General features: G+C 40.0%; 1 protein-coding gene across 3 annotated transcripts in view; it reads left to right on the forward strand.

Moving 5' to 3' along the window:
* Window positions 1-5,293: 5,293 nt before the first annotated feature.
* The window catches only part of mlec (malectin), a 49,973-nt gene continuing 28,280 nt past the window's right edge, over window positions 5,294-26,986 (forward strand). The window contains exons 1-3 of one of the 3 annotated variants that reach the window (XM_041202872.1): window positions 5,597-5,735; window positions 12,047-12,139; window positions 14,402-14,580. In XM_041202872.1, the coding sequence (XP_041058806.1) occupies window positions 14,416-14,580 (165 nt within the window). In that variant the 5' untranslated portion in view covers window positions 5,597-5,735; window positions 12,047-12,139; window positions 14,402-14,415. Of the gene's footprint in view, window positions 5,736-11,847; window positions 11,866-12,046; window positions 12,140-14,401; window positions 14,581-26,986 lie in introns of those variants that run through there. The other 2 variants (XM_041202873.1, XM_041202871.1) reach the window with 2 other exon arrangements.

Here is a 26,986-nt window from a genome sequence, read left to right on the forward strand (position 1 = left end):
AGGAGAATTTTTTTTCTCCCAGAGGGTTGGGTAACTTTGGAACTCTCTGCCTCAGAAGGTGGTGGAGGTGGGGCCATTGAATACTTTTAAGGCAGAGGTAGTTAGATTCTTGTTAGGCAAGGGAATCAAAGGTTATTGGGGTTAGATGGGAATGTAGAAATTGAAACACAAGAAGATCAACCATGATCTTATTGAATGGTCTACTCCTGTTCCTATTTCTTGTGTTATGATCATAAAAAAATAGCATTTTTTGGGAAAAATAAACACACTGTTTCTGAACTTCATCTGGCTAGATGACACATTTCACCCCTCCTTTGAAAACAATCTAGTCTGGTTTATTCAAAAATGCAAATGTTCTTTTACACCTTACATTCTAAACTTCCCCCATGTTTACCATATTTACATCAAAACCCTCAGACCAGCTACCTTTAATCCAATTAAGTCTCACATATACACACAGACACAGATACCATTATTTTACGACGACTGCAGTTGTTATGGTGTAGGTACCCGCACAGTACTGCTAGGTAGATAGTTAGGATTTTGACCCAAGGCAGGGTGATGTGTGAGTGTGACTTCGAGGGGAACAAGGAGACTATGGTGCTCCCATGTGCCTAATGCCCTTGTCCTTCTAGATGGTAGACTTTGCAGGTTTAGGTGTTTGCTAATGATTGCACAGTGTTCAGTACAATTCACAATTCCTCATGATTTGGGCCCTAATTTCCCTTGAGAAGGTGGTGGTGAGCAAGTAAGGATGGACAATAAACGCTGGCCTAGCCAGCAATGCGGACAACCTAAAATGAATAAAAAAAATTAACTGGGTAGTGGCGAGCCTTTTCTGGGATCAAGGACCTGGGGGAATTAAGTGCTAGGAGCACTTAATTCAGCGGGCCATCCCAAAAGGTGATGCAGAGATCTTGCAGCAGGAGTTCTTCAGCCGGCGAGTGAGACTGCTGTCGCCACTATTAAATTCCGCCTGATGTTCCTATTGAAGCCGTGCCCAAGCAATCCAATAACACCAAAAGCACAGACAGTAAAGTGTACCCCACAACATCTATAATTAATCCCCTGCTTCAGTCTTCAGAATTAACTTTTTTTTTGCATAGGGAAGAAGAGTTTGGATCAGAAACTTGTAGAGAGTGTTTTGTTTTGGATAAAATTAGATATTATGCACTGAGAAAACATTTACTTCTGAATTTATGGTCAGTTCTAAGACAAAAGGTTTGCACAAGAATTAAATCATTCTGGTACTAAAATGAGCTGAAAGGCTTTTACAATCTCTGCAAGCAATCATGCATAATTCTTTTATGGCACGGAAACGTAAGTTTTATTTTTTTTTACAGAATTTGGGCTTACTATGCTTTTAGCATTAGCAAACATATGAATGCATAGAACTGTGAAAGACCACTCAGACGATTTACTCAGTCCCAGTGTCCTATCCCATGCTATCTCTTTTACCCTTCAAAAACGTTTTCTTCAGATACTTATCCAAATCTATCTTGAATTTCCTGTCAAAATCAGCTCCTGCCACCTTCCTTAAATTTGCAAACCTCCCTGGAAAATAGTTAAAGAATTGTGTGCAAAGCAGTCACGATAATCATCAGGGTCTGCAGCGTCGTTTGGAAAAGAGGAAAGGCATAGTTTTTATCTGTTTGCTCAGGAATGCCCACACCAATTTATAACAGGGCAGGTTTAGCATCATATGAACAAGCTGTCTTTTTGGAAAATTCTCACACACATCTGCTCTTAAAACCTTTGTGGTAAAATGTGACAACAAGATGTGGCATGAAGCCATCTTGTAAAAAACACTATAAAATTCAGCAGAGTTCCCAGAAGGAATGGCAATGAATTTAGTGGGTCACAGCAGGAATTTGGAACAGCCAGGGAATGAACAGATGGCTCCTTGAGAAGGGTCACACTGTAGCAGGATTTTTTTTTTATTTGCACAACCACTTCCCTCCCTCCACAAAATATACTTTCGTATTGATTACTATTTCATTTCTTTCTCTGGTGTTCCATTATGGATATCATTTGAGAGTGGTGTGAGGCAACAGAATCTCTACACCATTGGCACCAGACCCTTCTGTAGTCAGAAAAGAAACAGAACATGGTGATTTAAAAGCTCAGAACTCCATTAATCGATGTCTGAATGCCTGGAAAAATTCCAAAGGTTAGCATCGAACCAATGGGGAAGGCCAATGAGAGGCCATACCTATCAGGGAAGACTGAACAGGCTGGGGCTCTTTACTATCAAAGGGATGAACTAACACTGGTCTTTAAAATTATGAAGGCGTTTAAAAGTGTACATATAGAGAGATGTTTTTACATGTGGGGGAGTCCACAACTAAGATTAACTAATTTCTCCTGTACTATTTCTTTACAAAAGCTAATTTCCTTAAATTCCTTATTTTCACTAGATCCTGGGTTCCGCACTAAGTCCAGTGTTTTTTGTATCTTCCACCATGAAGACCAATACAAAGTATGCATTTAATGTCTCCACCATTTCTTTATTTGCCATTGTAATTTCTCCTATCTCACCCTCTAAGGAACCCTTGTTTTCTCTCGTGAATCTCTTCCTTTTTGTATACCTGTTACAATCTGTTTTTAAAGTCTTTAGCTAGTTTACTTTCAGAATCCTATTTTCTTTCTTTATCAATTTCTTAGTTATCCTTCACTGAATTTTAAAATCGTCCCAATACCCAGGCTTACTTCTCTTTTTGACAACAGTGCTAGCCACGGTTCTATTCTGACCTTGATGAAGTCCTCACCGCTATCTCAAAAGATCATCCTTCTGAGGAATTTTAATGCTAGGGTTGGCTGTGATTCTGATAACTGGAACTGAACCATTGGGAAAGACTGAGTGGGAAAAGCCAATCCAAAGTGTGCTTAGCACGGCCTCATGATAACAAATACTTTCTTCAACCAGAAGGACAAATACAAAATCACATGGAGGCATCCTAGATCAAAGCACTGGCACCTCCTGGACTATGTCATTGTTCAGATCCTGAAGAGACATCATCCTTGAATTGAGGGATAGCCTACGATATTTCCAAGTCAGGATGGTATGGTACTTGGAGGAACTTGCAGGTGATGGCGTTTCCATGAAACTATGGCCTTTGTTCTTCTAGGCGATGGGTTTGGAAAGGGCTGTTGAAGGAGCCTGGCATGTTGCTGCAGTGCATCTTTGGATGGTACCCACTGCTGCCATTGTGTATCAGTCATGGAGGGTGTGAATGTTTAAGATGGTGGACAGGGTATCAATCAAGCAGGCTGCTTTGTCCTGGAGGGTGTCAAGCTTCTTGGACGTTGTTGGAGCTGCACTCAAGCTGGCAAGTGGAGAGTATTCCATCACACTCCTGATTTCTGTCTTGTAGATGTAGAAGGAAACAAATAAATTGGTTATATAAAAGCAAAACACTGCAGATGTTGGAAATGTAAAATAAAAGACCAGGAAATGCTGGAAATACTCAGCAGGTCTGGCAGTATCTTACAATTGAGGAGGATTAATTTGCAAAATAATGGAGAAAAGCTGGAGTGTGGGGTTAAATTGCTCTTTCAAAGAACTGCTATAGGCATGATCAGCCAAATGGCCTCCTTCTATGTGTTAAGATTGCATGATTTACATCTGTGGGCAGAGAAACAGAATTAACTTAAGGTCAATAACCTTTCATCATAACTGGCTGATGAAAAGTCACAGACATGAAACATAGGCTCATGACGTCCACGCTCCCCAGCGTCAGATTTGGGGGTACCCCAAAGATGTGCAGGGGAATCCCTCTGGGAAGTTCCCAGGTAAGGGTTCGCATGGCAATTGCTCAGAAGTGCACACTTTCTCTGGGCAATTGCTCTGTGCTGGGAACCATCCAAAAATTAGGTTTAAATTGCTAACTTTGGATGGTTCTGCAGGAGTTATGCCAATAGTTACTCAGATAAAGTTAGAAGAATTAGAACATCTAACTTCTGAGTAACTTTTAAAGGCCCAGACTGACCCCACGGGACTGACCCCACAGGGACTCCCCCCACTTGTCCTTGACAATCCCCACCCCAGACCTCTTGCACTCCTCCCCGACCTCTGACACACCCCACCCCCCCGACACTCCTCCATCCAGACCTCTGACCTCCGACTGACCACTCCCAGAACTCTGACCAACTCCCCCCTCAACACCCATGGACTTCTGACCAACCCTCCCCCCCTCCCCCACCCCCCCCCAACCATCTCCAGACCTCCCACCAGCACCCGTAGACTGCCCCCAGACACCCTCACCCCACAAATCCTATGCACATGCCTTAGACATTTACCTTCTCCCTGGCCTGTCAATTTCCTTTGCCCTTTAAAACGTTAAAAACGACTCACAGGAAGATTCAATGAGGCATTCAAAAGGAACTAAACTGTTATTTGAAAAGGAACAATGTGCAGGGTTATGGGGATAAGGTGGGCGAATGGCACTGCGCAGTAAATGTTCTGTGATTCTTTGGAACGGTTCCGAAGGAGTCATATTGGACTCGAAACGTTAACTGTTTCTCTCTTGACATTTGCTGCCAGACCTGCTGAGTTTTTCCAGCACTTTCTGGTTTTATTGCAGATGTCCAGCATCCGCAGTGTTTTATTTTTATTCTAATTAGCAACTTCCGCAGCTGAATTTGCATTAACAATGTAACCCTATTTATTTGACAACTGAAAGCAAAAACAGGCCGATTTGTTGCAATAGGTTTTCACCCAGCCTGTCCCAGTGGTGCTGCGGAGACAATGCAGCCAGCGGGCCCTGTATCCATTGGACCTCGCAGCAGCAGCCAATCCCGCCCTCGCCCGCCGATAGCCCACCTTTCATTCATTCGCTCCAGCTCCCACACTGCACCGCGACAAGTGTGCGTTGGATGGCTCTGATTGGTGAATGGCGATCGATTCATTTCAGGCAGAGGGGGAAGAGTCTTTACCACATATATATTAAGCTCTGCGTGCAATGTCATGGAGCTACTTCAATATGATAAAACGAATATTTAAAATAAAATATCACCTACTTTCGAAACAAGTCATCTTTAGCAGAAGAAGTTCTAAGAGAAGCATTGCTTAAATCCCCCTCCCCCCTTTCCACCAATGGAACCGGTTAACCTACTTCCGCATTCGGTTGGCACTTGCCACCTGAACAGGCTCGCGCTCCCACACAACCGAACTTGACTAGCTCAAGACCCGCCCCCCAAGGCGTCGATTGGTCGCTCTTCCCCGGCTAGCCGTGTAACGTTCAAGGGATCACGCGTCCTATTGGTGAATCGCCTTGTCAATCTCCCGACCCTGGCTTCCATCAGGTTAGGTTGACGCTGGCCTTCTTCCCCCCCCCCTCCTCCGGGTGCTCTGCGAAGAGGGAGAAGGTTTATTTTTAAATTTAATCTTCGAGGGGGGGAGGGCTTTGCTTCTTTTAACAAAAAAAGGGGTAAATGTGAAGATTTGTTTTTCTGAAGTGAAAGTGGATTTTGTTTGATTTTTGGATGGTGGTGGAGGCCGCGCGGTCCAGTTTGTGGAGCCAGTGAGTGTGAGATGAGGAGAGGGAAGCCGTGCGCCGGCAGCCCGCACTGCCTCTGGTTACTGACGGCGGCCTTGGTGACGGCCCGCTGCTGCGGCGCTGTCGGCGGCCAGGGCGACAAGGTGATCTGGGCCATCAACGCCGGCGGGGAGGCTCACACCGACATCCACGGCATCCACTTCAAGAGGGACCCGCTGGAAGGCAAAATAGGCAGGGGTAAGCCTTGAGGGGGAGGGATCAAGTATTTCAGTCTATTTAATGTATGTGTATCATTCGCTTAAATCAGTGTTCAAAATACCGTAGACTGTGTCGGGGCCCGAGCAAAAAAGAACTTGGCTAAAAAAAAACTTACTTTCACCAACATAATTTGGTATGGGGGTAAGGCATGATAGTCAAGGGTAAGACAACTTCCATTTGCACAGATGGGTGGCCAGTCACGTTTTTTTCTTTCCCACCGACTGCTGGAGCACATGTAGGAATGAGTTGGTTGTTTAAATATAAGTTAGTCAGAAGACACATGGATGTTCTGCTCTTGCCCTACACCTCCCCCCGCCCACACTCTCACCCACACACACACTCTCACTCTCTCGCACACCCACACACACCAAGTGTGATCAAGTTACCCAAAGGTTACCACATTTTTGTCTTTTACAAAAATTCTGGATGCCACCTGACTGCACCCTTCCATATTGAGCATGGGCACATTATTGCCTTAACAGCAGCTATCTACGAACCACAGAGGTGCATCTGATCTGATATGGGATTACTTGATGCTACCATGGTTGCAGGGTAAAATGTTTCATCAAAGAAAAGTGCCATCTCGGCTCATTGAATTACTTATTTTAACTCTATTATGAAACATTTGTACACCATAGCTGTTCTGTAGTGTGTCTTTCCCTTCTCCCAGTGAAGCATGGCATATCTGAATGGAATGTAGGTAGGTGACTTGCTCTCACACCTGTGGTATTTTACCACCTGCACATGAGCATTGCGCAAGAGGAGTGGATTAACATATTTTGGCATCCACTTTTCTTTCTCCCTCATGTGAGGAATCGCATCTCCATGGAGCAAACGTCAGGAACTTGGCAGTGGGGATTTGTGATATGAACTTGGGGCTCAGTGCTTCACAGTACATTAGTACATTTTTGTGTGTTTGTTTGGACATGTACATAGAATTACAAATCTTCATAGATTGCTAGTTATTTGAGTTTGATCTGGACTATAAATTCATCAAAAGGCCAGTGCCAAATCACTGTGTTAACATATCTCAGTTATGGTGTTACTACATTTGATCTTCAGCCTTGTTTGGAGGGCAGTAGGGAGGAGGCCACTACAGTGACCAATGGTTGGAGTATGTATGTTTTTGTGAAAGTTTTACTGATAACAGGATCAGTCTTGGCTCTTGAGTTGCTTGCCAACATTCACTCACTGTCTGGGTTGATATGTAAAGATTGGATGCTTGAGTGAGTTAGTTGCACCTGTGAATCCATATTCAGTATGAGTTAGCACCATGTGGGCCAAATTGGAGGGAAATAAGTGGCTTATTTTTGGCTCACTTGTTAATTACAAACGTTTGGCAAATTATAACTTTGAAAAAGAGAAGAAAGGCAGACTTGCCTTTATATCGTACCTTTCACAATCAGAAGACATCACAAAGCACTTAACAGATAATGCATCTCTTTTGAAGTCTGGTTACTGATGTAATATGGAACTAATGTGTGGTCAGACCAGGAAGAGGAATGGCTTTAGTTTAATTTTACTGAGTACATGGCGCAGATAAATGTTTGTCAAACAAGACATTTCTACTGTAACATAGTTGGGTTAGGGTAACCTGAAGAATTACATAGAGGTGAGATTGTGCTGTGAAGAGAGACTGAATTAAAGGCCTCATTATTTGGATCTTAATATGATATTACATTTGTTAACAGTTTTTGTGTGAAAAATTTTATGTCACTCTAATAATGCACATCAAGAAAAACTCTGGATTAATAAACCTCTTTTCATCTCTCATGAGTGGCCACAGGGATACTTAACAATTCAATCTGTTTGCACATTGAAGTTCGCAGTCTTGAATGTGTGTTTTAAGGAGAGTATTTGCTGCAGGAAAATAAACTTTTTAATTTTTGATGCATCTGTTTGAGCAAAGGCATATCCAAATAACATGTGTATTTGATTTAGCTGACTGCTCACTGCTCTCTTTTTTTCCCCTTCTACTTTTGTATCCACTTTATTCATGGCTGTTGATATAATTTCTCTGGCCAAATATGTCTGCTTAGCTTGAAGTTAATGGGGTGACAGCAGTTTTTCATTGAGGGTATGGAGCATGCTCTATTTTCATTATGTTTGGGCTATCCTTCTTTGAAATGCAAACGTGATGCATTCATGATCTTTTCACAGTCAGTTAAATTGGAATGGCCCAAAATATTTGTTACTAATAACAAAATAATACTTCCATTTAAAGATAGCAATGTGGAATAGCATTGCATGGGAACTGAATTGCTGGTGCTTTTTTAACCAGACTCCTGGTGGAAATGTCCTTGATACAAAAAGTAACTAGGTTAAATTCTGTGTTTGAGCTATTCAGGGCATTACCAGTTCATAGATTATTTGTTAAAGCTTTTGTCACAAAATTTTATATTTCTGTGAGGGAGAGTTAGTTGAGGGATGTTGGTGTTAGATAATAGAACAATTTTCTACTTCAAGTAACAAGTATGCATATAAAATGCTTTTAGATTGGATATGGCACATTCAGCTGAAGAGTAAAGATCCATCTGCCCTGCTTGACCCCAGTCTCAAAAGATTCCCAATTAGTGCACTAGTGTGACATTTCCCACTTACTGCAACAACCATATTGGAATGAAATTGCTAATTTGGGCACTTGTGTTGAAGGTCTGTGGCCACTATGAACTTGGTTGAGACTAACCCAAACTCATTTCACATTAGATTCCTCAGGTGGAGGAGACATTTATACCGTTATTGACATTGGATTAGAACCCAAGTCCTAGAGATGCCAGGAGGATGTTAGAGTTTCACTGTGCAACCTAGTATCTCTCTCTGTATTTACGTTTGATTGGACAAGTACAGGCAGCTGATGTTTGTCACCCACGTTACATTTCGATCAAGTTAGGGACGCAGCTACAATTCAAGCCTGTTTAGTGATTATGAACAGGACCTTGGAAAAGTCCTGGGGATAGAAAAGCTGATTAGATCTCCCTTGTTACTGTACAAAAATACATTTTTTTCTCCTTTTGCACAACAGGTAAAGCTACTTGAAAAGAAATGTAACTCTAAAGAGGATACATCATTTGAAATTTGGATGTCCAACGCTGCAGTTTTTTGTGATCAGAACACTTTGTATTTTACTTTCAAAAACTCAGTTCCTTCCTTGCAAATTTTGTTTTCAGTATTGAAAAGACTGCATTGAGTAGGCAACCCTCTGATCCACCAAAATATATTGAACATTATGTATCACCTAGTACATACAATAAAGAATAAGTTTATTTCCCTGCAAGATACACTATAATAAAATTTTACAACTCGCCAGTTCAAATCATGTGGTTCAATTCCAGGAACCTGCTATCCCATCAGTGAAATTAAAAGCCGTTCCCCCAAATTGAGCTATATATTAGTAATGCAGATTTTATCTTGAAAGCCCACCTAATGGTTCGCAGATAAAGGTGCCACAATGTCTGAGCTATACAGACTTTAATTCCAGTTTATGGCCCAGGTTCAATCTTGGTGTGTGAGTTATCTGATTTTTGGCTGGTGCAAAGATTGGCCACAGAGTACTTGGATTAGCAACTGGAAAAATTAGCCAGGGTTCCCAGCATTGCTGGAAATGCATGTTTGTTGGGCCAAGACAGAATTAGACTCTGTGAAGTAAAGAGTACTTGGGTAAATAGCCTCTGACTCTCACTGTCACTTCAGTATTGGCTACTTATGTCAGGTACAAGATGTCAGCCAATGGAAATTACTGCAATTAAGCATATACCTATCTCTTGAGGATGTGACAAATAGAAATGATGCAGCTAATTGCTGCATCTGAATTCCAGGATGTTATTGCCTTGTAATATTCAGCTATATGTCTTTTACAGATGAAAGAATAAAAAAAACAGATTAGTATATAGCAGTATCAGGCAACAATTGACTACATGACATGAATTTTAATTTTCGTACTGTTTTAACTTCCCTAAAAGGATGTTTAATGTAACACATTGGATAAAGTTCTAGAAATAACTTAAAATGGAACCTGAGCTGGTTCCATATTTTCATTAAGCTTTATTTGTTGGTATGTTAATATCATGACACTGTGGGTGAATATTGAACTTTTGCAAAAACGCTTTAATGTTGTGATATGCATCTTGCGTAACAATTTTAATTCATCCTCTCAAGTGTTCTCACCACAATTATGACAGACCAAAATCAGGAGTACACAACCAATCTCCAGATTGCAGGATGTTTCCCCACAGGTTTAGAGACAAACATTTCTCCCATCCACCATGATTTCCTCCGACAAATGGATTGGTAACCAGACTTTGCAAATTTAAAATAACTGGCAAAAGAATTATAGGGGAAATTGGAAAAATTTGCTTTTATACAGTGGTGGAACCATTTGGAACGCACACTTGAAAGGGTGGTGGAAACTGATTCCATAGGAACTTTCAAAAGGCAACTGTATATTGTTTGAAGAGAATTAATTTGCAAGGTTGTGGGGAAAAACTGGGCTGTGGAATTTAATTGCACTACTCTTTCAAAGAACTGGCACAGGATGATGGGTGGAATGGTCTTCTTCTATGCTGTAAGATTCTATGATTTGCATTTATTGAAATCCTCGTAAAAAGGTGCCTACGTGGCGCTATGTAGAAGTATGTTTACTATTGTGCTTTGTTGGAATCAATGGCAAAGCATTTATCAGTTTATAGCCCATAATCTGTCGCAGGTCTGGTTAGTTACTAGTTGAGTATGGCAACTGATTTTTCAGTCAAACTGAAAACATTCAGAATCTATTGATTTCACACCATTTTGCGTGTCCCTTTGCAGACTTGTGCTTTAACCTTATTTTTCAAAAATGTGAAAATTGTGCACTTACACTTAAATCCTGTAGGAAATTGGAAAAAAATAGTCACTTATAGCACCTAAGACCGCTACTTTTTTGTATGGGTGGTGGGGGTTGATGATGTTGACTCAACTTTTCTTGATTAATCTCACCATTCATTTTGGGATTCTGGCAGATCTTTCTTGTTCGTCATCTTATAACTGTCAAAACTTCTTGCTGGAGGCACCAATTGCTGTTTTTCGTCCTTCGCTTTCAAAATGCACTACCACTTCCCCTTTACTTAGCAGTTAAGACAATATTTCTTTAAATACATATATTCCAAAAAAATTGCTTGTGGGTGTTGTGCAGTATAACCCCTGAATATCTGAAATGGGAGCAACAACCAGTAATGTGATTTCAAAACCTGCTCCACAGGTTTGGAAGTTAATTGTGTGATATCGCTCTCCCTCCCTGTTTCATTGCAAAAGATTCTTCCATCATTGTATCTACTTTCATAACATGGACTGTTTGGTTCTCAAATGATTAAGGTTCATTGCTGGACATTTGAGTGAATTTTACTTTGTTCTAATGTGAAGTGCAGTTTTAAGATTTCAGTATTTGCATATTATGGTGCTAATATTTTAGAGGGAGTTCTCTTTTAGTTCCACATAAATATAAATGCAAGTTAACCTTTTTTATGCAAATAAAAACCCTCTTGTTTGTTTTCCTTTCTGGTTCCTTTTTTAATTTTTTTTATTGATCGCCCTCACCTTTTCAATGTGCTGATTCTTGCTGGAGTTGGCTTATACCTACTAACTGTCTGCCAATTCACCGAAATGGCTGCTTTTTATGCACCAGTGTTGGCTATTCTACTTATTGGGGTAGGGGGACACCAAATCTATCTTCAGCAATCTTATACATGATTTTTTAAGTGGGGCCACTGTATAGTGCTCAGGAGAGAGAATCCTGTTGGAGGCTACTTTTAGTGTCCTCATCATTGTCTTGGCAGAAATCGGGAGCAAACCTATCTTCAGGGTTAGCAACATATATGTTGTATTTTTTTATTTATTTGTTCATGGGATATAGGCATTGCTGGCTAGGCCAACATTTATTGCTCATCCCTAATTGTCCTTGTGAAATTGGTGGTGAGCTGCCTTTTTGAACTGCTGCTTACAGAACCTTCAGGGAGTTGGCAATTATAGTTGTGAAAATCAAGTTGTCTTTGCACACTAAGAAAACATTGAAGGATGAATTGGGCATTTGTGAAAGATGCCCTAGTTAGCTAATGGTTTAGTAGGTTAACTCTGAAAGGTATACCTAGTAGTTTATCTTTTGTTGAATATTAAGTGTGCTGGAAGCATATTAAAATGTAATAATTTTGGTAGAAGCTCTAGGTCTGCAATGAATATTTGGATATTCAAATATTCATTTGTTTGAGGAAGTACTTCAATAACATTGCCTCTGAATGTTTTGTCTCTTGGCTTTGATCCAGACTCGGCTCCATATAAATTCTGTAGAGGATACACATCGGGGACGAGTGGTTTACCGAAAGTGGAGTGGCGCCGGTTGCACAGGCATGACTGAGGTATGGCGGCTGCAACACGAGTGGTTTATTTTCTGTAAACCACATTGTCCCCAGTGTGTATTCTGTTTATGCAACATGTATAGTGCACATTTATACAGCCAATGAATGTTTATTTGGTATTTGAACTTAATATATATTCGAATGGATTTAAGCAGGTTCAGTTATTTCTTCTCTTCAATTCCTGAAGGCACTGACTTATACTGAGGTATTATTCCACATGTACCCTCTGGGTACCTGAGCCAAGCGGCTATTATTCGTTTGCGGGTTCAGATAAAGGCAGACTCTCCTGTTATCTGTCTGGGCCTGTTGATTTACCGCTGAGTAGCGGAAAATTGGGGGGAAGAATTGCATACCATGGAGGGAGCCGGTCCAATCTAGATCCATTAACTTGAATGGACATAAAATGAGATGGGCTGAGGAGAGACATGCAATCCTCCCCATATGATAGCTCTGACTGCTCAGATGGTCCAATACACCCAGTCACAGGAGAGTATACTTTCCCCAGTGACTGCCTCACCACAGATAAGCAACGCCTAAAATTTATATCGCCTCCCCTAATGGACCTTAGGCTGCTTTGTTCTTCAATTGTAAATATTTGGTTGTGATAAACAGACTTCTTGAAAGACAGGAGCTTATTGCTATAATGTTGAGAGAACACAAGATTATTCTGGTGTTTCACAAAGCGCTGTAACTAATGTTTTTAATATTTACAGTTCATGTTACACACTGTAGTCAGAACCCTGAAAATCACAACAGATCAAACATAGTTATCATTAACTCGGCGCCATCAATGGCAATGATGCTGGTCTGGTGGCAGCTTCATGGAATCATCAACCAGTACCTTACACAAAACGTGTGCCATATAAAATGATTTTTTTATTTGCTCATGGGATGGGGGCATTGCTGGTAAGGCCAGCATTTATTGCCCATCCCTAATTGCCCTTGAGAACCGAACGACTTACTAGGTCATTTCAGAGGGCATTTAAGGGTCAACCACATTGCGGTGGCTCTGAAGTCACATGTAGGCCAGACCAGGTAAGGAAAACAGATTTCCCTTCCCTAAAGGACATTAATGCACCGATGGGTTTTTACAACAATTGACAATGATTTCATGGTCATCATTAGACTTTTAATTCCAGATTTTTTTTTTATTGAATTCAAATTCCACCATGGCAGATGGGAAACCTGGGTCCCCAGAGCATTACATTGGGTCTCTGGAATACTAGTCCAGTGACAATACCACTACACCACCACCTCTCCTAAGGGAACTTGTGCTCCCTTGTTCTTCAGTTGTAAATATTTGATTGTGATGAACAGACTCCTTGAAAGACAGGAGTTTATTGTTGTAACATTGAGAGAACACAAAATTGTTCTGGTGTTTCACAAAGCACTATAACTTTAATTTTGTGAAATTTACAACTCAATTGCATCTAAATTGTAAACAGAGGAGGATATTTGCCTTGTCTCGCCTCCTTCCCAATTTTTATTGCTGCGGCAAAGCATGGTCCTTTTCAGGGTTTCAGTTTTCTTCCTATTTCTTAAAACCGGATTTAGAACAATTGCCCAAAAAAATTTGGTATTGCTTTTTCTACTGGGAGGTGTATGTATAATGCTAGCCATTGCTTGGTGATAGCCCTCTCTCCTCTAAACCAGATTATTGTGGGTTCAAATCTTGCTCCAGAAACTTGAGCAAATAATCGACGCTCACACTTCCATACAGTGGTGCTGTCTTTTGGATGGTACATTAAACTGAGGCCCCTTCTATCCTTACGGGGTGTGGGAAGTGGGGTCTGGGGGGTGGCGGGGGCTGGTGCGTAAAAGATCCCATTGCATCATTTGAATGTCAATATTTTCCTCATAACCAGCATCATTGAAAGATTATCTGATCATTATCTCACTTTGGTTGCAAATTTGTTGCTCCTGCATTTCCTAAATTACAACAGTGATGACCGTTCAAAAACGTACTCAATTGGCTACAAAATGCTTTGGGAGGTCCTGAAGTCGTGAAAGGCACTATATAACTGCAAGTTTTTTCCTTGACCATGCCTACTATTGGTTGCCTAATTGAGCTGATTTGGAACCTCTTTTAGATTTTGTTATTAATTAGATGCCATAAAACTCAAGTTCACATCTGAAGGAAGAGGAAATCAATGTCTCAAACAGCTGCTTAACAGGTAGTAAGCTAAAACCTGGTGAATATTTCCCCGAACTTAATGTAACTTGCTGCGTTTTTCTCTCTCTCTCTCTCTCTCTGTTTTCAAGCATCGGACTATGGAATGAGGTTGCCTATTTTTCGGTCAGTGCCTGAGGATCAAGTTTTGTATCAAACTGAACGCTACAATGAAGAAACCTTTGGATATGATATTCCAATTAAAGAGGAAGGCGACTATGTGTTGGTTCTGAAGTTCGCTGAAGTATATTTTGCTCAGTCTCAACAGAAGGTACTTTTAGTGAATTTCTTTTGGATGGGGGTGAAGTTTAGGTGTTCTGCTTCCAGGAAGTTTCAAAATAGTTTTAAAATAAATGTATCCCAATACTAAAATCAGCAGCACATCTGCTCTCTAGCAGTTAGTATTTTGACTCCCCTCATCCCTAGCCTTTCTTCACTGAAGGAACTGATGCATGCTCTGTGCCTCCAGTGGTACTCTTTTGGTACCTAATCTAAGTGACTGTTCTTAATGTGTGAACCAAGACCACTGATACCTGTAAATTATTCAACTGCTGGGTAGTTTCACGACTAACCCTGATCCTCAAGTGCCATCCATATATTTATCAGCAAGAGTCACTGCATGGTGATGACAGCTATAGCTGACTTTTCCTTAAACGCTGGCAAGATATTTATGATGGGGAATTTTGTAAGATGAGATCAGTGCATTGTACCTTCATTGTACTTTAATGGCCTGGATTGAAGGTTTATGCACTGGTATGTAAAATAAATAATGACATGGCTTTTCGCTGTAGAAGTAATTTGTGTTGTAAGCTTGTATCCAAAGGGAAGCAGTGCATCATTCAGTCATGTATGATCTTTCCAGCCAGCAGAAAAAAGACTTTCAATCATTAGTCTGAGCCAGTTTTGAACTGAGTTCCCAGCTGTAGTCTCCTATGTTACATAGCTCATCTTTTGCAGAGATTAAAGTAGAATTGAATTATGCCAAATTAATTTTTTAAACATTGTAATGTGTAGTAGAAAGTTGCAGAGTGGTGATTGGCACAACCATTTGAAAGCTGTGCAGTCAAAAGAAAACTTGTATAATAGAATCAGAAAATGCTGCAAACACTGGAGTCAGACAGCATCTGCAGAGAGAGAAACAGAATTAACATTTCAGGTTGATGATGTTTCAGCAGATAAAATTTTTACTGGCCAATGGAAAGGGTGTTTCAGGCATTTTAATTGTGTAGTTTGTGTGTGCAGCGTTCCTCCTCCTGTTACTTTTATCACTGGGTATTTCCCTTGTGTAGGAAACTAACTCACTGCATTTACTTGGCTGAAATCAGCAGCACCCTCTACCACGGAATCCTTACACCCACATCTTCTTCATGAGTCTACAGTTCCTTCGTGTCTCTGAGTACGGGGGCATTTCCACCACACAGTACAGCTGAGGCAGGGAGTTCTGCAGGTCCGCTGTCAAGTCTCCATTCTTATAATGCAAGAGCACATTTTCTTGTTCAGTAGCAGTGGGAGTCAGTCATATGCAAACTATATGAAATTAAATTAGATTGGCTTTCTTTTTTGGCTCACTGTGACCGTTGAAGAGCAACAGCTGGCAAAAGAGAGGCTCAAATCTAAAAATTCCTGACTTCTGGCCTACTGATTATAATTTGCAGATCAAATGCTCCTCAGCAGAGAGAATTATGTCTTTTGGATTGTATCACTCCAAAAAAAACTATTTTTCTAGTGTCTTTTTAAGGAATGCTAGATGAGAGCAGTCATCCAACATCCATTTGATTTCTATCAAAAGTCTTCAGCAGTGATTGGAAATTACAAATTTTTAAACCAGTACTCACTCCCTGAAAAAGCCATTTCCAAATTTTTCTCAGAATAACCTTGGGTTATCTATGGACATTAATAAGTTGTGGCTTATGTAACATTTCAAATATTACATTAAATTCACATTTTGTCATTTCTGGCAAAATCATACATTTTATTACAGACACATACCATTTGAATTATGCTATAGATGACTGAGAAGATTGTGGTAGACAATCAGAGCCAGCAACAGGTTTTTTAATTTATTTAATTAAACGCAGAGTTTGTGGCTCAAGATTTATTTTTGGTCGATCTAATGCAAGCCATCTGTAACAGATTTCAGGTGATGTAGCACAGAAGCTCCTCATTTGTAGGGGTTTGCTCGTTGTGAACCAGTGTAGTTTTGTTGCTTTTTCTTTTTTAAAACCCGGCCCTTCCAGTAGCTGTCCTTGACACATCTGAAAAGTTAGAGTTGGCAGTGCTTTTAATAAATTTTCAAAAAAATCTTAACTCCTTGGAGGTGCTATTAAAAATAAAACATTCAGTGGCCGCTATTGAACATAAATGCCAAATGGCTAACATAATAATTGGGAGCGTTTATGGTGTCACTCTAACCTGGTCGTAATGCAGTGCAGTTACCATCAAACTTGGTATAGAGGCATGGGCCACAAAACTTGGTTTCATAGTGCTGGTGGTTTTGATGCTCCGAAAGCTTGGAGTTCAAAAAAAAGCCCAGGACCTGCTCCCATCAATCTCTGATGAGGCCCATCCCCATCACCATTTTAGGAAGGGTGATACCATGGGCATCCGTGTGCGCGCTGAAGCATGCAGGTTGGGCAGATAGTTACTGCATATAATGCTCACTTGACACCTGACTTGCTAATTTCAAGCTCATAGACCCTGTTAGAGTTCTTTCTTACACATGCACGGTTGAAGATGCATTCAATGCATAAGGGACCCACCACTAGTGTTATTTAAAAAGATTACCGTAGAACTTGCAGGTGAGGTGCTTTTTATTGTCCTATTGCTGCTGCTGAGATAGTGGAAGTGCAGCTTACTGTGTTGTTGGAGGAACTCTCACAAGCTCTTTGAGTCAGAGGAGAGTGGTGCTGAACCATTGCAAGCAGAGTGGATTTGAAAGGCCTCTGAGAAGAAAACTTGCTCTCAGTCATGAGGGCCATATTTGCAGATTCTCTTGAGCTGCAGCATGATTTGGCGATGGACACCTTGACAAAGTCAGACCCTATCCTCCTACTTAAAGATAGAAGACACTGAAGTCCCCATGCCTCGCAAACAGGGCTTCAATTACCTCTCATTTGCAGGGGTGCAGTGAACTGAGAAATGTTGGCAATGTCACCAGCTCCAGCCTGGAAGATCCTGAGGTGTAGAAATTGAGAGCAACGGTGACCCTAAAGGCACTGGCAGCATCATATTCATCCTGCTCTGTGGCCACAGGTCAGTTGGAAATGTTAGCACAGTTCAACAACCACCTTGTTAATGTAGCACAGCTGTCGCAGAGAGGGGAAGCTAGATGCAGATGGAGGAGGAGGAGGAGGGAGGTTCTCAAGAGAAAGCCGTACTTGGATTTTGTGAGAACATTTCCACCGCCACCTCAATCAGTATCTGAGACAGCTGTGCTACATTAAGAAGGTGGTTGTTGAACTGTGCTAACATTTCCAACTGACCTGTGGCCATAGAGCAGAGTGAATATGATGCTGCCAGTGCCTTTAGGGTCACCGTTGCTCTCAATTTCTACATCACAGGATCTTCCAGGCTGGAGCTGGTGACATTGCCAACATTTCTCAGTTCACTGTATCCCTGCAAATGAGAGGTAATTGAAGCCCTGTATGCAAGGCATGGGGACTTCAGTGTCTTCTATCTTTAAGTAGGAGGATTGGGTCTGACTTTGTCAAGGTATCCAGCTTTCCAATGGTGCATGGCTGCTGAAGAATGGCTCTGTGAATATCAGAACTCCTTGAATATGCTTGATTTGGTGAATGCCTGTTATCTTGGTGACTTTTACCCATTGCCAGTCAACCATTCCCACCATCTTCAAACCACCATGTCAAAACCAGAAGGTGGCTGATTGGTAATAAGGCTTGCACCAGCTCTGGGAATGACCAGTGCTTATTCCCATGTCTTCTCCCCGTAACCCTGCGCATTCATCCATTTCAGATAAGTCTAATTCCCTTTTTGAATGTCTCAATTAAGCCCATCTCAACGACACTGTCAGGCAGTGCATTCCAGACCTTAACCAATCACTGCATGGAATTTTTTTCCCTACAAAAACTTCAATGAGTTTATGAAAAATTGCCACCTTCATCCATTATGTGCACTTTCTAGGCCATGATCTGCTTATGTGATGCCTTGCAGAGTTGACTAACCCACCAGTGTTTATTGTCTCATTTCACACATGAAGAATGCTATTTGTGTCAAGTAGCTAAGGGGCTGCTGGGATTTTGGGATCATATTTGAGCACAAGCTGACACTTCTGAGAGAGGAGTGTGAGAAAACATGGTGCGTGTCTGGAGAGTATGTAACCACATTTTTTTTTCCGGTAACATCGCTGGAGAGAGAATTATAGTTATGTTTCAACACAATGACCTTTCGTCTGAATAATCTGATGAAAAGTCACCGGGTTGAAACGTCAACTCTGTTTCTCTCTCCACAGCTGCTGCTTAAACTGCTGAGTATTTCCAGCATTTTCCATGTTTTTCTGATTTTCCTGCGTCCACAGTATTTTGTTTTTGTTATTTCTTAGGTCTGTCTGACTGGACTTGTGTCTGAGCTTTCCACTTGGTTCAAAGTAGAATGTTGTCCTGGTTTTCTGAATTCACTTTCAGCCAGCATTACACCTTTTCCATTTCTTTTTGGTCACTTACACTAACTGTACTCCTGCTCGCTGGTTGATTGTTTTCTAAAGAGTCTTGGAATGTTTTGCAAATTGTTGTTTTGCTGTCATCATCCACAGAAATGGAAAGTAGAGAGAAATCCTAATTTACTTCAGCAGTTGGCCTGCAGTCTGCATTACTCTAGCATAGCCTGCCATTTGTTCCCTGAGCCTTCCATCACTCACTGCCTGCAGTTGCTGCTCTGACCCTTGGTCCCCGCCTGTCATTTGCACCCTGTCTTCAGCAACCTGCCTTCCTCTTAATCCTGGACTTTTGACCTTTTGAAAGGTGTACTATTAAGTTTTAAAAAAAAAATGTTAAAAGTAAAAACAATAATTTTAAAATGTGGAAGATTGCAAAATTGGCTTAATGAGGCTTTGGTGCTTAGATGGTTTCTGACACACAGAAGTGAAATATTCAGTATCACTTCCCCTACCTGCCCTCACCACCTTCCCCTGGTCTCCCCAAGGGGGTTTCCTGATTTTATTGCTGTTGGCAAAGAAACAACGAGCAGTAGCCGTTCACTTTGACACAGCAGGACAAGGTAAGATGCTCCAGGCATCTCTAGTAAACTTTGTGACAGCTGGTTATGAAGGGACACTGTTAGAGGCTTGGGAATACATTGTCATACTGGCATTTCTGACCTGGAGTAAAGTACAACGTGGGGCGAAAAGGCAAGTTAAGAAGCAAGTTAAATGAGAAGTTATTTATTGTGAAGTTGTATTATTGAACATAGTCAACTCTGTTTCTGGCTGGTCTTGTGCCTTACTGGAGTGTTTTATCAACCACCCTTATTGGATGGTCTCATGTCTAAACAAGCTACTTATTTTTTAGTAAGTTAACTGCACTTGCATGAATATGTTTTCATGCATGACAGTTGTTGCTGTTGAGTGTGGAATACTTGTGGCTTGTGTTAATTCCCTATAGACTAACAGATGTTTCCTTTAGCAAGCGGTCAGCAGACTGTTTTGTTCACAAATTTTAAATACTTCCAGACATTACCAAGTTTTCAAAAAAGTGACTGTTCCAATTTCTGAAATGCTTGATTTAAAATTATTTAACAAAGAGCTGAAATGTATGTTTGCTTAATGCTTTTTAAAAATATATATAATTTAATGAATTATATTTCTATATAGTACTATTTAGTGTTTTATCAGCGCAGCTGCCTCATGGAACTAGCTCTGTATTAAGTTATTTAACCAAAGTATGGTCTGATTAAAATCTCCAACTATTTGGATGGTATTCTATTGATGGAGTTTGATTATCACTAAAGACTCAAGTTAAAGGATACTAAAACTAATTAAGATTCAAACACTTGGTTTGCAAGAAGTCTAAAGTAGATATGCTGTTGTATTCTTTTTGCTTCTGTGTAATTATAAGTCTTGTAAATAAATTTGACTAATTTTAGCCTAAATATATATTGTTTGATAGCAAGCTGTTTTCACCTGGAGGTCATAGGTGTGTTTGTTGGGCAGCCCATGTATAATAAGTCTGAGGGTAACTGGTAATACTGTTATAGATTACTTCCGTCATGGCACACACAAGATTGTATGTTTCAATCATAAAGGATGTATAAGAAAATACAATTACATTGCTGTTTGTGGGAGTTTGCTGTGCACATATTAACTGCAGCATTTCCTACATTACAAGTGACTACAGTTCAAAAGTACTTCATTGGCTGTAAAATGCTTTGAGAGGTCCAGTGATTGTAAAAAGCTACTTTAAATACAAGTCGTCTTAATCCCAATGCTAAAATGAAATGAGAGGACAAACTCATTGAACATTTGTGGACAGTACTCTATATTTCAAAATCATCAGAAAATATGAGGCTACTTAACAGTTTCATTTTTCCATCCTATAGGTAGCACCACTATCTGCCATGCTTCAGCCATTTTCACTCCCAACCAGGAATTTCTGTGCCAACTCAAACATGTTTTATTTGAGGGAAGTCCTCTGCATATATATGGCTTGAGTAATTGGTGACCTATCAGACTTGGTATTCAGGAGGCTCAATTCTTCCCAAGGAAAAGATTTTGGGCTGGGGATTTTTTCAGATCTTGTCTTCTGCACATCTACAATGTTTGTATTAACAGTTAAGTGCCACAGCTTTTGTGCTAGACATTTTCTTAGGTTCAGCAACAACATCATTTTTCACATCAAGGAATGCAAGGAAGTTGATTGTGAGAAATAATTCACTAAATTCTCTGAATATACTCTCCCCTCTTCTAAGTAAGCTTTATTAGCTAAACTAGTTCAGACTTTCAAAGCACACAGCTCTTTGCTGCTGCTGCAAAATCACAACTACCCATTGACTTGAGAGAATTTCTGTGGATATCCTTTTCCTTAAGTCTGAGATGAGGCGTTTGGCTCAATGAGCAGTCAATCAGTGTTTCTGCTCTGGCTGCTTAGCCTTTTGGTGTGAGAGTAGAAAACTCTTCAGCATTTTTCTAGCTAAAGCCCATGCTGTGTGAATGGAATTAAACGATACCTTGACTCTGGTGTCTTTTCACAGAGGCTCAAAACGTTTGTAGTTTTTTTTAATTTAATCTATTGAATGATTAACTAAAGCTTAACCAGGTTCCAAGCTGCTAGCTTATTGTTGTGATAAAATGCTGAATACAATATCAATGAAATATTGTCAGGTAGAGAATTCAGTTCAGGTAACAGGCAAAATCTAATTTACCATATTAAAACTGCTGAAAGATGGTATCATTGGAAAGCACACTGTATTTATTACTGATTCCAGGTGTCAGATTGTGTCACAGCTTTATGATCCAGTATTCAGGTAGCTGATGGGTTGCCTTTAGGAAGAGCATTTTTGAAGAATGCAATCTGTTATAATTTTGGATTTATCCCAAACCTTTTTATTAATTCTTACAGATGAACTACACTTCTGATAAAATGCGAGTTTTTAACCTTTGCTGTGTTCAGATTGGTGTGGCCATGTAACCTTGTAGAACAGTAAATCACTGGTGAACAGCCATTTGTCGCTTTAGAACAGTGTTGCCCGATAGAAATTGCTGACTTGCCATGTGTGAGACTACAGTGACACTGCTTTAGCCACATGCATTAATTTTTGTTTAGCAATTAGAAATACAACTCACCACCTCCTGTATTCCCAGTTAGCCCCATCTGTCTGATGTGTTGGACAACAGTCAAATAATATGCCACTAGGCTGTGTACAGGATAGACTTACTAGTCAGGCATATATGTGTGAAACAGGTATTAGAAAAACGTGGCAAAATGCCACGGGACTTAATCAGATTTATACAGATATGAAGTATTCTAACTGTCTAAAACTCTGAAAGACACTAGTCAGAAATCCTTGTACTCTTCTGCACAAGTTCTTAGAGACACAGTTTCTAAACATATGATACATGGGAAGATTCCTTATGGAGGGAATTATTTGCTTTTGGCAGATATTACTGACCAGGATAAAAAAGGAACTAAAGCCCCTGAGAGGGTCCGTAACTTAGCTTAGTTAATATGAATCTCCCATTTAAAGTTCAATTAATACAAAACTATGTCTAAGGTTTAACTAATGCTAATTTCATGTTGAAGGCAGTTACAGATTCAAGTCCCATTTCTAGATTTAAGCATGTAATATAGGCTGACACTTTTAAGGTATTGAAGGACTGTGGAATTGTTGGAGATGCTGCCCTTCAAATGACACTGAAGCCCTATTTTTACCTGTTCTGGTGGAAGTATATGAAAACTTCCATGATGTTATTTGAAGAAGAACAAATAGTTCTCCTGGTCTCTTGCCCAGCATTCTTTTCTAAACCGATACCACAGGTCATTTAAGTGTATTTCACAGTCATTCATTTTATGTCAAATGTGTCGAGATATTTTCGAGAGACATGACATGGTGCCATAGGAACACAAGTTTGCTGTTTTCTTTCAAGTTTTACAGTTAATGTATTTCATAACAAGCGCAAAGTTTAATGATTCAGGAAATATTAATTTGCCTGCTTCTTGATTCCAAAGTATAATTTAGACTGACTCCTACAAGGTACTTGAGAAACTACTGAATAGTTGAGGATGCTGCCTTTTGATTCAGTGACTATATACCAACTTTATCACAAGGCAAAATAAAGTCAACCCAGATTGGTAGCCATTTTAAAAAATATAGATATACTTCAACTGTCTAAATCACAAGGGAAAAAGAAATCCACATTTCTAACATCAAGTACTTTGGAAACCTTTGCCATTTTTATAGTCCCTCTAGTGCCTCCCATTGAGATGAACAGGCAAACCTTTATTCCCTCCCAGCTGTTTATTGAAAAACAATTAATTGAAATACACTGAAAGGTGCCCTATTTGTAACTGAGTATTAGAAGTGAGCACTAAGTCCCCCATCTATATATTCATTAATTGTATACATTTGACTCTAAGCAGCATAATCACTTACTGGGCTTCATAGCTTGCATGGTGCATGATATTCTAGAGCAATCCCAAGGCTTAAATATTGAGCAAGTACTTAATTTGGTATTTATAATGAAGGCCACAGTTGTAGTTAAATAATAATGGATAGGCTGACTATAATGTACCAGGGAACTGAGATCCTATTGAAGGTTGAGACCACACAATTAAGCCATTTGGAATGCAGCATCCCCAGTTGCTGTTATTGAATTTAGGATCTCATATTCTGGAATTATTAAATGGATCTTTTAGAAAAATTGGTCTTTTGTTTAGGAGTGAATATTTTGGTGAAAGTAAATTTTCCTAATTTTTTGAAAGCAAATTACTGCAGATGCTGTAAATCTGAAAAACAAACATAACATGCTGAAATATTCACCAGACCAGAGAGTATGTTCTGTTTATATTTCAAGTTTCCAGCACCTGCAGTGTTTTGCCTTTGTAAGTAAGTAGACTCGGGGAAAGTGAAGGAGATGAGAGATAAGGGTGAAGGCAGGAGTGATTTAATAAACAGCAGAATCATTAGCATCACCTGCGGTCTAAAAATAGGGAAGCAGCAACAGATATGCTCGCAAAATGTTGAACTCCAATGTTCCTCGAGCTCCTGCTGAATTTTATTTGAAAACAGTGTAAGAGGCCAGAGAGAGAGAGAGAGATTGAAATGGGTTGAAGAATTAAAATGAAAGGTGATTGGAAGCTTGGGGTTCCAGTTGTGACCTGAATAGAGATATTCAACAAAGTAATTACCTAATCAGTGTGTGGTCTCCCCAATGTAGAGGAGAATGCATGGTGAGCAGCCAATACAGTACATTAAACTCTTCCGTCACAGCGGGTTATGGAGATACACAGTTGCTTGCCCTGTTCACTCGGATCTTGGATGTCCAACCACACTGCAATGCTTTCAGCTCACGCTTTCAGCAACTCGCAGTGCAAACTATCGTTATTATATATGCAAGGGCAATCGTAGCTAAATGGTGGATGCTGTTTGCCCTGCTACAGCAATTTATGGCCCATTAAGATTTAAGGTTTGTGAAATAAGTAGAAGGATTGTCAGATCAGGTGAAGAAATAAGGAGAGGGAAACAAAAGGTTGGATTAAGAGAGAAGGAATAACAATAAAGGAAAAGTGAGATTTTTTTTAAAAAGTTGTAACATTTCTTTAAATACACTAAAACAATTCGCAGCCTGAAGGACTGAGACTTCACTCTTAATGGTTAATTTTGAGTGCCAGAGAGGTGATTGACAGTAATTAATAATTGTCACATCGTTAAAAGGTACTTGTGCTTGTGTTTATCAGCTGTAACTCTTATAGAGAAGTTTGCTGTATTAACAGCAGCACATGGGAGGATGTTGCTCAATGGCACACATTTCGGTTTATATGTACACCACTTTTTTGTTTCAAACTATTTTTGCAACTAAGAGAGGAACATTAAATTCCCTTTAGGAAGGGAACTTAGCCACAGGCTCCAGCGAGAGTTGGAACTCATGACCCCTGGTTTACGAGACCAGCGTTCTGACCACTGAGCTGTGGAGCCAATTGAACCATGGGATCAATCATATCTATTGTTCAAGCCACACCAGTATTGAAATGAGTGTTTGATCTCCTCCAATACAGACCACCTTGTGTGTCTTTCCCATTTTAGAGTACCAATGGATGGGACATAATTAATCTGGTAAGCTATAGAAACTTTCCTCAAGAAAAAAAAACTTTCATTTTGACAATGACTGTTATGTCCTCAGGAAGTTCCAAAGCACTTCACAGCCAGAGAATCATTTTTGAAGTAATGTTCTGTTTTTGTTGAGACAAATGAGGCAGTTAGTGTAAGCAAGGAGACCCACAAACAGCACATGAGATGAATAGCTAATTGATCGGTTTCAATGGTGTTGGTTGAGGGATGAAAGTGATTGAATCATGAAAAACAATTCCCTGTGCTAGACAGGTATGTAATGGGATTGTTGACATACACCTGAATAGGCAGGCAGGGTCGTAATGGTTCATTTAAAAAAACAGCATCTTCAATAATGCAGAGGCTTGGCCTAAATAGCCAAGTGGTTATGGTGCTGGGTTTGTAACCCCAAGATCAAGAGATCAAATCTCACAATGGCAAACTATGAATCAAGAGATCAAGAGTTCAAATCTCACAATGGCAAACTATGAAACAATGTAACTTCATCTGAATAGGAACAGATGGAAATGTGTTTGTACTCAAAAGAGTTACAATCACAGGGGGCTGTGCTGTCTGGTGCTTGTAATAAACAGGTACAGTGGGTAATACCTTTCAATAATGCAGAGGCTTGGCCTAAATGGCCAAGTGGTTATGGTACTGGGCTTGTAACCCCAAGATCAAGAGTTCAAATCTCACAATGGCAAACTGAAACAATGTAACTTCATCTGAAACAGATGGAAACAGGTTTGTACTCGAAAGAGTTACAAAAAGAAAGAGATGCTAAACCACGAAAATCACATCAAGAGTTCAATAATGCAGCATGCTTGGCCTAAATAGCCAAGTGGTTATGGTACTGGGTTTGTAACCCCAAGATCAAGAGTTCAAATCTCACCATGGCAAACTATGAAACAATGTAACTTCAATAATGCAGCATATCAGGTTCTGCACTGAAGTGTTCATCCTGGAGTGTGTCTTAAACCCACAGTATTCTGATTCAGTAGCAAGATTTCTACCAGTTGAGCAAAGCTAACTAAATAGAATTGTATTTTTAAGCAAACCTTCATAAAAAAAGATCAATTTAAAAGTCCAATCTTTCTAAAGTTCAATTTTATACTGTAAGTGTGGAGGGTACTTTTAATACTATTGATGATAATTACCAGAAGATAGCTTTCACTTTACAGAGCTGCAAATGCTACAATCACAAGTGAACCCTCAATTCCATGAATCTAGATGTCCCAATCTCTTTTAATGTATACAGTTCCATTAACCACTTTATACAGCTGCATACTTCCAACCCGCACAGTTTCTCAGGTAGTTGGTAACATTACCAAATGTAAAATAATCTCATATAAACTGTGTGGTGAAACCTCTTTTTTCCTTGCATGTTTAACATTGTGTTTCACAAATATGAGAAATCCATTTGTTGGGAGAATAGAATTCATTGTTTGTTTGTCTAATTTACTGAAAATAAACAAAAGATTATTGGTTTCTGATCTGAAGGTGGTTGTTTAAGAGAATATGTACATTATAAAGTCATAGAGGTCTACAGCACAGAAAAAGACCCTTCGGCCTATCGAGTCTGCGCCAGTTAAACAAGTACCTAACTATTCTAATCCCATTTTCCAGCACTAAGCCCATAGCCTTGTAAGCCATGGCATCACAAGTGCACATCCAAATACTTCTTAAATGTTATGAGGGTTTCTGCCTCTACCATCCTTTCAGGCAGTGAGTTCCAGATTCCCACCACCCTCTGGGTGAAAAAATTCTTCCCCTCATCCCCTCTAAACCTCCTGCCCCCAACCTTAAATCTATGCCCCCTGGTTATTGATCCCTCCACCAAGAGGAAGAGTTCTTTCCTGTCTACCCTATCTATGCCACTCATAATTTTATACATCTCAAGATGT

Source organism: Carcharodon carcharias, chromosome 13 (assembly GCF_017639515.1).
Source record: "Carcharodon carcharias isolate sCarCar2 chromosome 13, sCarCar2.pri, whole genome shotgun sequence".
Classification (NCBI taxonomy): Eukaryota; Metazoa; Chordata; class Chondrichthyes; order Lamniformes; family Lamnidae; genus Carcharodon; species Carcharodon carcharias.